This window comes from Trachypithecus francoisi, unplaced genomic scaffold (genome assembly GCF_009764315.1).
Source record: "Trachypithecus francoisi isolate TF-2019V2 unplaced genomic scaffold, Tfra_2.0 Lachesis_group1, whole genome shotgun sequence".
Classification (NCBI taxonomy): domain Eukaryota; kingdom Metazoa; phylum Chordata; class Mammalia; order Primates; family Cercopithecidae; genus Trachypithecus; species Trachypithecus francoisi.
Genome location: NW_022681454.1, coordinates 2874414 through 2886768, shown reverse-complemented (window position 1 = coordinate 2886768; position 12355 = coordinate 2874414). Strand labels below are relative to the sequence as shown.

The 12355-nt window shown below is 61.7% G+C and overlaps 1 protein-coding gene across 3 annotated transcripts in view; it reads right to left on the bottom strand.

The window, feature by feature from the left end:
• The window catches only part of SH3BP2 (SH3 domain binding protein 2), a 42363-nt gene extending 30371 nt beyond the window's left edge, over positions 1–11992 (bottom strand). The window contains exon 1 of one of the 3 annotated variants that reach the window (XM_033213538.1): positions 11855–11992. Coding sequence is in view for 1 of the 3 variants with exons in the window: in XM_033213534.1 (XP_033069425.1) it covers positions 4914–4957 (44 nt within the window). In the remaining 2 variants the exon portion in view is untranslated. Of the gene's footprint in view, positions 1–4913; positions 5165–11854 lie in introns of those variants that run through there. The other 2 variants (XM_033213537.1, XM_033213534.1) reach the window with 2 other exon arrangements.
• Positions 11993–12355: the final 363 nt, after the last annotated feature.

The window sequence follows — 12355 nt, the reverse complement described above, 5'->3', positions numbered from 1 at the left end:
AGCCCCAGGCCCACTCTCAGAAGCCCACCAACCTCAAGGACAGTGGGGGTGGGCCCTGGCCTCTGTGGAGGGCGCAGGGCTCTGGGCAGGAGGCCAGGGGACACAGGGTGGACCACGCCATGTGGGGTACAGGGAGGAAGCCACCATATGGCCCAGCGCAGCAGGACAGGACGGCCTGGGGAAGCAGGGACTCCAGCCCACCCTTGAGCAGTTAGGAGCTGCTTCTGGTTTTTTTTTGTTTTTTTGTTTTGTTTTGTTTTGTTTTGAAACAGAGTCTCGCTGTGTCGCCCAGGCTGGAGTGCAGTGGCCAGATCTCGGCTCACTGCAAGCTCCGCCCCCCGGGTTTACGCCATTCTCCTGCCTCAGGCTCCCGAGTAGCTGGGACTACAGGCGCCTGCCATCTCGCCCGGCTAGTTTTTTGTATTTTTTAGTAGAGACGGGGTTTCACCGGGTTAGCCAGGATGGTCTCGATCTCCTGACCTCGTGATCTGCCCCTCTCGGCCTCCCAAAGTGCTGGGATTACAGGCTTGAGCCACCGTGCCCGGCCAGGAGCTGCTTCTGTTTTAAACCGATCCCAACGGCCCCCGGGAGGCTGGTTGGGAAGCTCTCCCAGGCCACAGCCCCCTTTTGGGTCCCGCTCGATGCCGCTAGTTCCCTTGAAGAAATAGTGGTCTGGTGCTCAGCCTGGAGAACACTCTGGCAAGGAAGCAGAGCCCCGGTCCTCAGTGTCCCAGGAGTAACTGGGCAGTCCCAGGAGCTGCTGGGTGCAGGACTCAGTGCTAAGGCTGCACAGAGGGCGGGTCCACGCATCCACAGAGACTCGGATGAGGAACAGGAGCAGGCGGTGCCGGGACAGAAGGAGACCCCTAGTGAGTTGCAGTGGAACCCACCAGGCAGCTGAGGAAACCAAGAGCAGGAAACCGAGGCCAGAGAATGGTGGAAGGTAGCCCAACTATTCACTGGGCTTGGCTGGAGTCATGGTGGGGCTGGTCAGACGGACCCTGTCTCTCTTACACAGTGTCACTCCACTCGGCCTGGAGTCTCGTGATACTGGGCACAGGGGAAGCACTCAGGGCACTGCGCCTACAGGCAAATGCCACACCCTGCACCCAGGATCCAAGCTGCTGTTACCCTCTGCCTGGGCTCCCAATCTGCTGGGGAGGCAGCCACCTCTGACTCACATCCTTGTGACATCTGTTCCACCCAGACACGTTGACACATCCGCCAGCGTCCTGGGAGCAATCTTCCACATGAGTTAGCCAAGCATGGGATTACATAGAGAGTGTCTCAGACAGAGCACAGCTTGTGCAAAGGCCCTGGGGTTGCAGGTAAGAGAAGGCACACACCTTCAGACATGAGAGACAGAGATGGGTCCCAGTTAGAATTGCCAGTCCAGGCCACATGCCCAGGTGAGGCAGATAGCGTCTCACACCTTCCCTGGGCTGAGCTCCTGGGCACTGTTCACGCCTGGGCTCCAGTCCCAGCCTTGCTCCCTTAAGCTGGAGACTGGCGGCAAGTCACTTCACTCCCTGAGCCTTGCTTCCCCCTCCCGCTCTGCGCTTATTAGCAACAGGACTCTGAGGACCAAACCAGACCATTCCCAAGGCCATAGGCACTTGGCCCAGCACTGGGTCCCTAGGCCCTGGAAGTGGAGAGCACCCTGCTTATCCCAGATCCCAGCACCATGGTGAGGTGACAAGGGAACAGAGTGGGGATTCCGAGGCCATGGGGCTCGTGCTGGGGCAGGATGCAGTAGGGGCGCCAGAGAAATCCAGCCCCACTACTCCTGCCCAGAGCCAACGGGAGAGGTCAGGAGCCACCACGACGGGCACCTTGTGTGGCACCTGTGTAAGCCCTACGAGGTAGGCCTTGGGACCTGTAGCAGTAAGTGGCCTGAGCCTCCTGCATCATCTGTCCCTTTTACTCATCACTGTGGTACTTTTTGTACCATGGTGGCCTTGGTGGCCTCCCTCGGACCACACAAAACCATGAAGCTTCTGCACACACCTCGGGCTCAGCACAGGCACTTGGCGGCATTTTATCTGGACAAGCTCCTGGGTCGGGGAAAAGGACCCTGGGGCCCAGGCGCGGCCCCCATCACGGCTCCTCTGTGCACCGCTGGGGGTCCTCGGGCCCCTCGCTTACCCAGGAACCCCATCACCATCTGTCAGCGGGTGCCACAGGCTGAGACCCACCAAGGCTGAGTCAGCACAACAGGGTCCCTTCCCTCTGTCCACTTATTTCAGCAGTGGAGGGTCATGTCTTTCTGCTGTCTTAATGCATTCGCTGTGATCCCTTTTCCCTAACGTTGCGTGTGTGTGTGTGTGCGTGTGTGTATTTTTTTTTTGAGACAGAGTCTCACTTTGGTGCCCAGGCTACAATGCAGTGGCACGATCTTGGATCATTGCAATCTCTGTCTCCTCGGTTCAAGCACTTCTCCTGACTCAGCCTCCTATAGCTGGGATTACAGGCTCATACCACCTTACCTGGCTAATTTTGTATTTTTAGTAGAGACAGGGTTTCACTATGTTGGCCAGGCTGGTCTTGAACTCCTGACCTCAGGTGATCTGCCCGCCTCAGCCTCCCAAAGTGCTGGGATTACAAGTGTGAGTCACTGTGCCCGGCCCCTTTTTTTTTTGAGATAGGGACTCACTCTGTCACTCAGGCTGGAGTGCAGTGACACAATCTTTGCTAACTCCAACCTCTGCCTCCCAGGTTCAGGTGATTCTCCTGCCTCAGCCTCCCGAGTATCTGGGATTACAAGCATGTGCCAACACGCCTGGCTCATTTTTGTATTTTTGGTAGAGCCAGGGTTTCACCATGTTGGTCAGGCTGGTCTTGAACTCCTGACCTCAAGTGATCTGCCCACCTTGGCCTCCCAAAGTGCTGGGATTACAGGCGTGAACCACCACGCCTGGCTAATATTTTTAAACTGTTTTCAAACATGGGTTTTTTCTTGGATGTTGTTAGTTTTTACTCCTGGGTTTATTATTTTATCCCCTCACCTTCTGCTTCTTGTCACTTTTTATTCCTTAGTAAATTTTAGGTTGGCCTCAGGAGGTTTCCCGTCTAGGCTGGGTCTTGTCCTTGCACTGGCTTCCTCCTGGGGCCACTCACAGGCCAGCATAGGTGGGCTCAAGGTGACAGGCCAGCCCCTCTGCTGGGGCTGCGGCAGACAGCGGGGGTGGGAGAGCAGGCCACAGCCACTCCTAGGCTGGGGTCTCTGACTGGATAGGGGCAGGGAGATGCAGGCAGACCCAGGAGCCAGAGGGAGGCCACACGAAGAGGTGTTGACAGTGGGGTGAAAAGAAGAAGGAGTGAGCCAGACCCCGGGTTGGGGAACCGAGAGCTGTGTGTTCCTCCTCAGCCTGGGAACCTCAGAGCCTTGGGGCCTGGGCAGGGGACGGGATGACTCATGCCCGCTGGCTCCTGTCCTCACCCTCAGCATGGCCCAGAGGGGGCCTGGGTGACCTGAACATTCCCAGGGCCCTCACAATGCTCCACTGTTCAGAGGCCCAGTGAGGACAAGGGTCTGGCGGTGGGCCCCGGCTGCCGGGAAAGGAGCCCAGCCCCCAGCCTCTCCCGCAGGCTCCCTGCACCCCTGCAGTCTGGCCCTGGTCCTCGGTCAAGACAGGCAGGGGCGGGGTCCGAATCAGGGTCTCCTCCTCTCCTTCTCTCCGCCCCCAACCACGCAACTGTCCTGCCTCCTTCCCAAGGCAAGGCCGCCCACAACCCAGCCCCTTCCTCCCTCGGAGCCAGCCTGTCACAGCCTTTCTGCTGCAGCCTCAGCAGAAGTGGCTCTCAAAGACAGCCCTGCTCAGCCCCAGGGTTCAAGGCCACCCAGTGCTGGACACCTCTCAGGCTGTTCCACGAGTTCCTCGTGCCATTCCCCACCTGCAAACTCCTGCCTGGCCTTCTGCCCCAAGACACCCCCAATACCCCTACAGCTCCCTGGGGATGGCGCTCCAGGCCAGGTGCTTCCTCAGAGGAGTGGATGGCTCTAGTCAGGGACCCCACCCACCACAGCCCTAGACCCACGGGAGCCCCGAGGCCTGAGCTCTCCTGTCTGCCCAGCCTCCCTGCACCCACCCCTGGCACAGGAGCCCAAGAAAGCCTCCCCAGAGACTGCAGGCGAAGTGCCACCTGGCCCGTCATCAGCCCAGTGTGGGGGTCACAGGACAAGCACCTTCATTTAATGCTCGGGTAGCAGTAAGACTCTGGAGGTAGGGGTGCTTCTGGTGTCAGCAGAGCCTGTAAGCAAGCCCCCCGGTGTCTGCCCCTAAGGCCTCCTCCTGGATGGGGAGCAGCCACGGGGCAGGCTCAGGCAGCTCAGGCAGAGGCAGGCTGCACCGGGCAGGGAGGTGGCACAGCCCAGAGGACACTGTGGGGACACAGCCTCAGGAGTGACTTGGGGATGCCCTTTCCCTCCCCAGGGAGGCAGCACTGGACCATGCCACTGTCTGCCAAAAAAACCAGCCAAGGAGGAGGGAGACTGAGCCGGGCACAGTCAGTAGCACCAGGGCCAATGCCACCCCAATCTCACCAGTCTGCTTCTCCCTCCCCTGTCATCCCCAGTAGCCCCTGTGCAGGGGTCACTGACCCCAACCTGGTCACGTCAACCTCCTCCACTCCCACCCAGCCTTCCACAGCCTCCATGAACCCACTTCTCTCTGTGGCAGCCCCGACCCTTCCCCAGACCCCGCCCAAGCTCCTCATGGTCTTCTTGTGGCTACTGCTTGGAGGGTGTGTTCGGCGGTGGTCTCCAGACCCCAGAGTAAGCTTGAAAACATTTCCCCTGCTGGAAACCCTGCCAGGCCCTTGGGCCCCACCTCTCTGTTCCCTCTCCCTTTTCCAAACCAGGGTGTCTTTCACACAGCCCGAGCCCTCAGCCTGGCCCCTCCTCCTGCTCTCACCTTAAGGAGGCCCCCCAGGGGGATCCATGAGGCGCCTCTGGCATCTTTGGTGCTGTCTTTTCCCAGCTTCGTGCTGGAAGGGCCAGGACCCTGCCTGCAGCAAGGGCGACTCTGGGTAGGTCTTCAAGGGGGCCTGGCTGCCAAGTGGGTCCCCCCTGCTTCTCAGGACCCCAGCCCTGGAACAGCTTCCCCCTTGGTGCCAGCTGGCAGGAACCCTGGCATGAGGCAGGGCCCGCTAGATCCTCTGCAGAGGTGGGGGGTTGGGGGTCCTTTCTCAATCTTCTTCCTTCCCCAGCAGCTTCCTGCCCCAAAGGCAGGCACAGCCACTCCAACCACAAAACTTCACCCTCCTGGTCACATCTTCAAGAAAATGGGAAGATTGATCTCAGAAAGCCCCTGCCCCAAGTAGCAAATCTTCCTGAAGCCAGCACCCAGGACCCCAGGACAGCCCAGGGCTCAGAGGTGGCCACTGCCCCTCCCTCCACTTTACACACCCAGGGCCCCATCCCACATCATTAGGCAGCTGCAACCCAGGGTCTGAAGCTGAGCGAGGTCCAGTCACAGTGAGGGTCCCGACGGGAAGGCATTTCAGAGATTCCAGCCCCCTCCAGGGTCCCGTCTGGAAGCAGCTCCTCCGGAGGGGAGGAAGCTACCTGTGGGGACAGGCAGCCAGCAGGGGTACAGCAGGAACAAAGTCCTGAGGCAGGGCGGGTATGGGTGGCGGGTGGAGGCTGAGGCTGGACCCCTGAGTGCCATTAGTCCTGGTCAGCCCGGAGGCCTCGATGACCTGACGCCGGCTTTGGAGACCCCGAAGCACCGTGCTGCGTGGAGCTCCTGGGGGGCCACTCCCACACATCCTGCCCCAGCAGCTGGGTGGGCACCCCCTCACCCTCACGCATCCCATGAGGTTGCACTTCCTGTCCCTGCCCTGCCCAGAGAGGGTGGAGGATGCCCAGGTCACACGGCCTGGCCTGGTGGAGCCCCCTGAGCCACCCAGCACCTATGTTCCTAGAGGTCTCAGCCTGGGAACGCCTGAGGCCACAGGAGGTGATGGCAACAGGAATTCACTCCCCGCTGCTGGGGGATGCAGTCTCGTCATCTTCCCCTCTGCCCTGGTCAAACTCACCCTGCTCACCACTGATCTGCCTGCCAGGCCGGGCCCCAACACTATCTGCCCAGCCATCAGCGGGCCGCCCGGGGCAGCGCCAGTCACTCGCCCCACTGGAAAGGGGCTTCCCTTTCTGGCCTCAAGTAGGAGGAGAGGAAGCAGCTGGGGTCGGGTCAGGGAGGGGCGTTTCCGAGAGAGGAGATGAGTGCTGAGTTTCCTGGCCTGCCTCCCCTGGCTCCGAGCCTGGTCTCCACGTAGGGCTGTGTCCCCCCACCTGCCACTCAGGGCTCCCAGGCCAGCTTTTCTGGGTATTTCCCCATCGCCCTCCAAACAGTGACAAATCCGGCCTTTTGCTTGGACCTGCCTCAGGTACCAGCTCTTCAGGACCCCAAGCCCTAGGTGGCACAGGGAGGCCAGGCTAACGCCAATGTTGTGCCAACACACATGTTCAGGAAGAGCAGCTATGGAGAAAGAAAGCACTTTCGTTTAGGGAGAGGACAGGGTACCCGACTCGGCTTGGCGGCTCCTTCCTCACCAGGCCTTGGTCCCCCTATCTACCGCTACCAGGGCCACCGAGACCAGGCCCAGGAGTAGCTGGGTCCCTGCTGCCAGGTGGCAGGCAGCGGTGGCTGTCACAGTGCAGCCCACAGGGGGAAGGGAGGAGGCTCTGATGGAAACCTGAAGAGTTTCGTGGGAGGCCAAAGCACAACAGTCTGCTATTATCTGATTGAAAACTCCACCAACTGGGCAGCAGCTGCCAGGCTAACTGGCACATTAGGCTCCGATGCTCAGTAGAGAGTTAAACACAGGTGGGAAGAGTGACAAGCCAACTTCAAAGAGCCTCGCACACCCCGCCCACTGCCGGTGCCACTTCCCTGCCTGGGAGTGGGAGGCTGGGAGAGCCCACACTCCCCTCACCCTTCCTCTGGGACAGGCCCACGTGGGCACCACGAGGGCATGGGCACTCAGGCGCCCCTGAGTCTTCCTGAGTTCCCAGGCAGGAGGGGCAGGCGAACAGGTCACCATGGATGGGTCAACATGCATGGTGGCCATAGACCAGGCTGAGGGCTCAGGAAGGCACCCAGCTCAGGGAGGAGTTGGGGGTGGCCAAGGGGGGTACCCTGAGCACCAAGCAGGACAGACACTTATGTCTTCAGTTGAAATTACTTATAAGGGAGAGAGTGGCAAGGTGGGCCAGGCAGGACAGCTGCTACGCATGGGCACCTGCCAGCGCTCCTGCCCTCTCATCTGTGGCCTGTCTGCTCTGGCAGCGCGTGACCAGCCCAGGGCCCAGTACACAGGCACCTAGCATGGCATGAGCGGGGCCCGGGGCTGGGCAGCAGACTTCTGAAGGAGGTCCACCACTGCCCCAGAGGCAGAGGCCAGGGTGGGTGTCAAAGGCGTGCCACTGCCCCAGACTCCCAAGGCTGAGACAAAGCCAAGGACCACCCAGCATTCGCAGCTCCCAGACTGGCCCCTGACCCCTTCCCACCTTGTCCAGGGGCAGCCAGCGGCAAGGGCCCACCCCTATGCCTGGCTCGGGACAATGGGCAGGGCTGCAGGGGCAGCCCAGGGCATGGGGACCCAGGGCCCTCAAATGCCACAGAAGAGCATCACTAGATTACAACACCCCTGGATTGAGGCTAAAGGAACTCCCCCAAACGTAGCTGCCCATCTGCGCAGGGTCAAGGGCAGGAAGGCCCTAGCTGGTGCCTGGGGATCTGGCCTCCCATGAGTTAGACCTACTTTCACCCCATTTCACAAGGAGGAAGCTGAAGCCGTTAGACGAAGGCTGCTCTGAGTCCAGACCTCAGCTCCCCTCTGGTGCCTGGGAGAAGCTCTGTGCCGCCTCCCTCGGCCCCTGCCTCGCTGTCTCAGCCCCGTGTGCATGGCACACACACTGCCTTCTTGAGGCTGTTGCCTGCCAGCCCAGCAGACCCTGGGGCAGGGACCTGGCCTCCCTCTGCAGGCTTGAGCAGACAGACACCGCGCACCCCACCCAGCTGCCTGGAGCAGGCTCAGCAGGCATGCGGTAAACATCTGATTCACAAGGAAGCACAGGGCACTTCTTGGAATCAGCTCGGCTACAGGGATGGGGGTATGGATACCACAAGGGTGCTGTGCCAACCCCTCGGGGCTGCTCTGATCTCCCCAGGCCACTGATCCAGGTGGCCGAGCCCACATTCTTCCCAGAGGCCAGCTGGCAAAGATGGACCAGATGTGACTGGAATCCATGAAGAAAGGGCCAGTCCCCTCTGGGTGTTGGGGCCAGCAGTTCCAGCATGATCTGTGATCGGGGGCCAGGAGGCCAAGCAGGGCTTGACCACTCTCATGGCCTTGAAAGTTACAGAGCCTGGGGAGAAGAGAGAAGGTTGGGGGAGGGCGCCTTTCTCCCCTCCTGGGAGCCTGCACCACCTCAAGCTCCTCACCCTGAACTCCTGTCTGACCCAGGTCTCCACCCGCCCCAAACCTGGGCACACGCTTCTCCAGCATCACCCTTGAAGGACGAGTGTCGTCAGGGGCCCGGCACAGAACCCAAATCCAGCAGCATGGCCCAGAGCCAGGGACTGCTGTCATCCCATTCTGCAGAATAGGAAACTGAGGGTCAGGAAGTACAGTTCACCTGCAAGGCTCAGGTCTCCTGGCTCGTGGCCGAGAGGCAGTCCCTTCCTCTTGGAACCATCCTGTCTGCCTCCCGTGCACAGGTCAAGGGGTGGTGGGGAGGGTTCCAGTGCCCCAGGGAGGGGGACCAGCCAGTGAGCCCGAAGTGCTCCCTACCACCTCCTCTTGGACTTAGGCAACCCACACATGGGACTGTGTCCAGCCCCGGGTGTCCGGACAGGGCCACCAGAAGAATGCAGAGGCCTTCTGGGGAGGAGCCGCCTATCCTGGAGGAAGGATTCCAGGATGTGCATGGCCCCTTCTCCTTGCCTCCCAGGCCCCTCCATGGCCTCACCACACCTGGCATGCATAGGCCACTCCCGTCAAACTGGTCTGCCACCCTTCCCACTGCCCGCCTTTGGCTCACACTGTCTGTACCTGCATGGCTGCCCGCCCGGCTCAGATCTCTCATCCTGATGGCACACCCTGTATTCATTGGCCCAAGGGGTGGGAGCCACACCACTGCGCCTGGGGTAGGACAGCTCTCACCTTGTGGCAAATTCCTCGTCTTTTTCCTGCCAGCCTGCCCTTGTCCTCATCCGCCCAGGTTGCACAGTGATGGCCAAGCCACCCGGTTATTAAAGAACTATATATTCGGCCAGGCGTGGTGGCTCACGCCTGTAATCCCAGCACTTTGGGAGAAGGCCAGATCACAAGGTCAAGAGATCAAGACCATCTTGGCCAACATGGTGAAACCCCACCTCTACTAAAAATACAAATAAAATTAGCTGGGCATGGTGACGCATGCCTGTAGTCCCAGCTACTCGGGAGGCTGAGGCGGGAGAATCGCTTGAACCCAGGAGGTGGAGGTTGCAGTGAGCCGAGATTGAGTCACTGCACTCCAGCCTGGGTAACAGACTCCGTCTCAAAAAAAAAAAAAAAAAAGAACCATATACTCGTGCCCATGGCTTACAGAGGCCAGATGGTGAGGAGGGCACAGCCTGCCACACATAGTCACTGACCTAGGGTGTCTCCACAAGGGAGCTTTTGACAGCAGAACCCAGGAAGACCCAGGGGCTGCCCAACACTGGCCACTCCTGATGGACTTAGGCCTCTGCCTAATGTGGGCAGGAACCCAGGAGCCCTGACCTTTACCCAGGCCTCTCCAGGCCAGGCCCTGTCCCCACCCAAGCCAGGATATACAGCGGCCCTGAGGGCCAGGGAGAGCACCCATCCTCAGCGATCCACTCTCACTGAATACCAAGCACATGTCACCACCACCACCATCCCCCCACGGACACTCGTAGCCACTCACCAGGTACAAAGTGCTTCACAGCCCTCAGGTCATGGATGAGAAAATGGAGGCATGGCAGGGGGAAGCCTCCTGGCCAGGATCATACAGCTGGAAACTGGTGGCATCCGAGTTCACACCCAAGACCCCAGCTAAGTTTGCACCCTTCCTCCCTGCCCCTCAGGAACCAAGGCTGACCATCTCATCTCTCTGAGCCCCTGGACTTCCTGTCTGTGGGTCTGCTTGTGTGCGAGCGTCCCTGGCGGGGGGTGGGGAGCTCGAGCTAACTCAGCACACTGCTTCCTCTGTCCATGTGGGCAGAAAGGGCCGAGGCAGGCCCAGAGCCTGCCCTCCCTCCGTCTGCCTCTCCAGGCCAGCCTCCTTGGTGGACTCCCCCATGACCCTGGAGGCCTGGGGACTCCCCGAAAGGCCAGGCCCCCTGTCAGCACCCCTCTCACCAGATGGCTCTGGCTATCAGTTCCTAGATACGGCTGCCTATCTGTGTTCCACCTGCCTGCCCCTCCAGGGTGTGCCCAACGCTGGGCACAGGGTCAGGCAATGGGAGACTGGCGGGTGGCACGGAGAGGGTGTAGACAGAATCCTCACTCCCTTACATCCCTCGTCCCAGGCCTCCTGTCCCACCAGGAGTGGAAAGCTGGGAGTGGGGCCCTGAGGCTGGGCTCCAAGAGGACCCTTCCAGGGTGTCTACATAAAGGACACAGTGGATGGAGTGAGAAGAACCAGGAGCAGGTGGAGTCCAGCCCCTCCTCTGGTCCCACACGGCCTGAGTCAGTGAGGGCAGGGGCTTGCCCAGGCACATGGAGTTGGTGCAGGGCTGACCTGAACCCAGAGTCTTGCTTTGGTCAGGAGGAGGCCATCGGCCCTGCCTTCAGGCGGTTGATCACCGACCCATGTCACCTGCAGGGCCATACACGTGTCATCCAGGCAGGTTGTCCACCCCAGTAGCCCACATGGAGCACCCGCCCCGGCCACAGCCAATTCAAAGGACTTAAGTGTTGTCACTAGACCAGGAGGCACAGCTGTTCCCAGTGTCAACAGATGAGCAAACTGAGGCACAGAGAGGGGACAGGAGGCGCTCACGGAGCACCAGCAGGAGGCTCCCCACAGCAGGGCTCAGGCCCTCAATGCCCCCAGGGAGCCCAGGCCCAGAGCAGCGGGAAAGTGCTGGGCTCCAGGGAGGCTGGCGCACAAGTGGAAGCGGCTGTCACCGCCCCCTAACTCCTCCAGTCCCTCTGCCATCCCTGAGATTCCCTGTTGCCGGTAAGAGTCGCAGACGCCCAGCTATCAGTCACTCACACTTCGGTGTGAATCAGCGCCAGTGGACGGCTTTTCTCGCCCTACGTGAAGCGCGGTCGCTGCAGAGGGAAGGAAGTTTGGATTCCGGGAGGGGCGGAGAGCAAGTGCCCGCCGCAGTCTTTGAGTCTTGTGGGGCAGGGTCGCCTAAAGGGGCCCGGCGGCGGGGCCAGAGGGGCGCTAGGGGTGCGAAACAGACGCATCGTACCGCCTCCCACCCCTGAGCCTCCGGCAAGGGACACCCGGCCCCCACCCCGAAGCCGCGCTCCCTCGGGCAGTGCCCGCCGTGCCCAGGCTCCGTGCGTCCTTCGGCAACGACACGGAGGCCCTGGGGCCCAGGGCGGGGGCCGCTGCGCACCCGGGACCCCCGAGACCCTCCGAGACCTGCCGGGACCCCGAGACTCCTCCGAGACCCCAGAGACCCGCCGAGACCTGCCGGGACCCCGAGACTCCCCCGAGACCCCAGAGACCCGCCGAGACCTGCCGGGACCCAGAGACTCCTCTGCCACCCCCGAGACCCGCCGAGACCCCCAGACCGCCGAGACCCGCCGAGCCCCTTCCAGACGCCGAGACCATCCCCCCCCGCGAGACCCCCGAGACCCGCCGAGAACCGCCGCCGAAGCTTACCCGCCGAGCGCTCTCCTGGCCCGCGGGCCCTGGGTCCAGGCGGCGGCTAGACTCGGCCGCCAGGCGCTCGCGCCCGCGGGGCCAGCCGCCCGCAGCTCCGTCCCGCCCGCGCCCGCCCAGTCCGCCCTCCTCCTGGCCCCGCCCCGGGCCGGCGCCGCCCCTCCCCGGCCGGTCCCGCAGTCCTGGGGGGTCCGAGTTGGGCTGGGGCGGGGCCGGGACCTCAGGGTGGGCGGGGAACTGCACGTGGCCCCCGCAGCCCCGGGAGGAGGCCCCTGGGGGGCGAAGGCTGGCGTCGTCCCCGGCTTAGACTTCGGGTCTACAGTACGTGCTTACTTCTTACCCGTGAGTGAGGTAGCATGTCTGTTCCTCCTGCGTGTCCCTCCCTGTGACACCCCGTGCCCAACGATCCAGGTGGAAAGGGTGCTGTCCACCCCCCCAACCCCGTGGTCCTAATTCTGGGTGGCCCCACCCCTGCCCCGTGAGTGTGACTTAGGCCCTGGC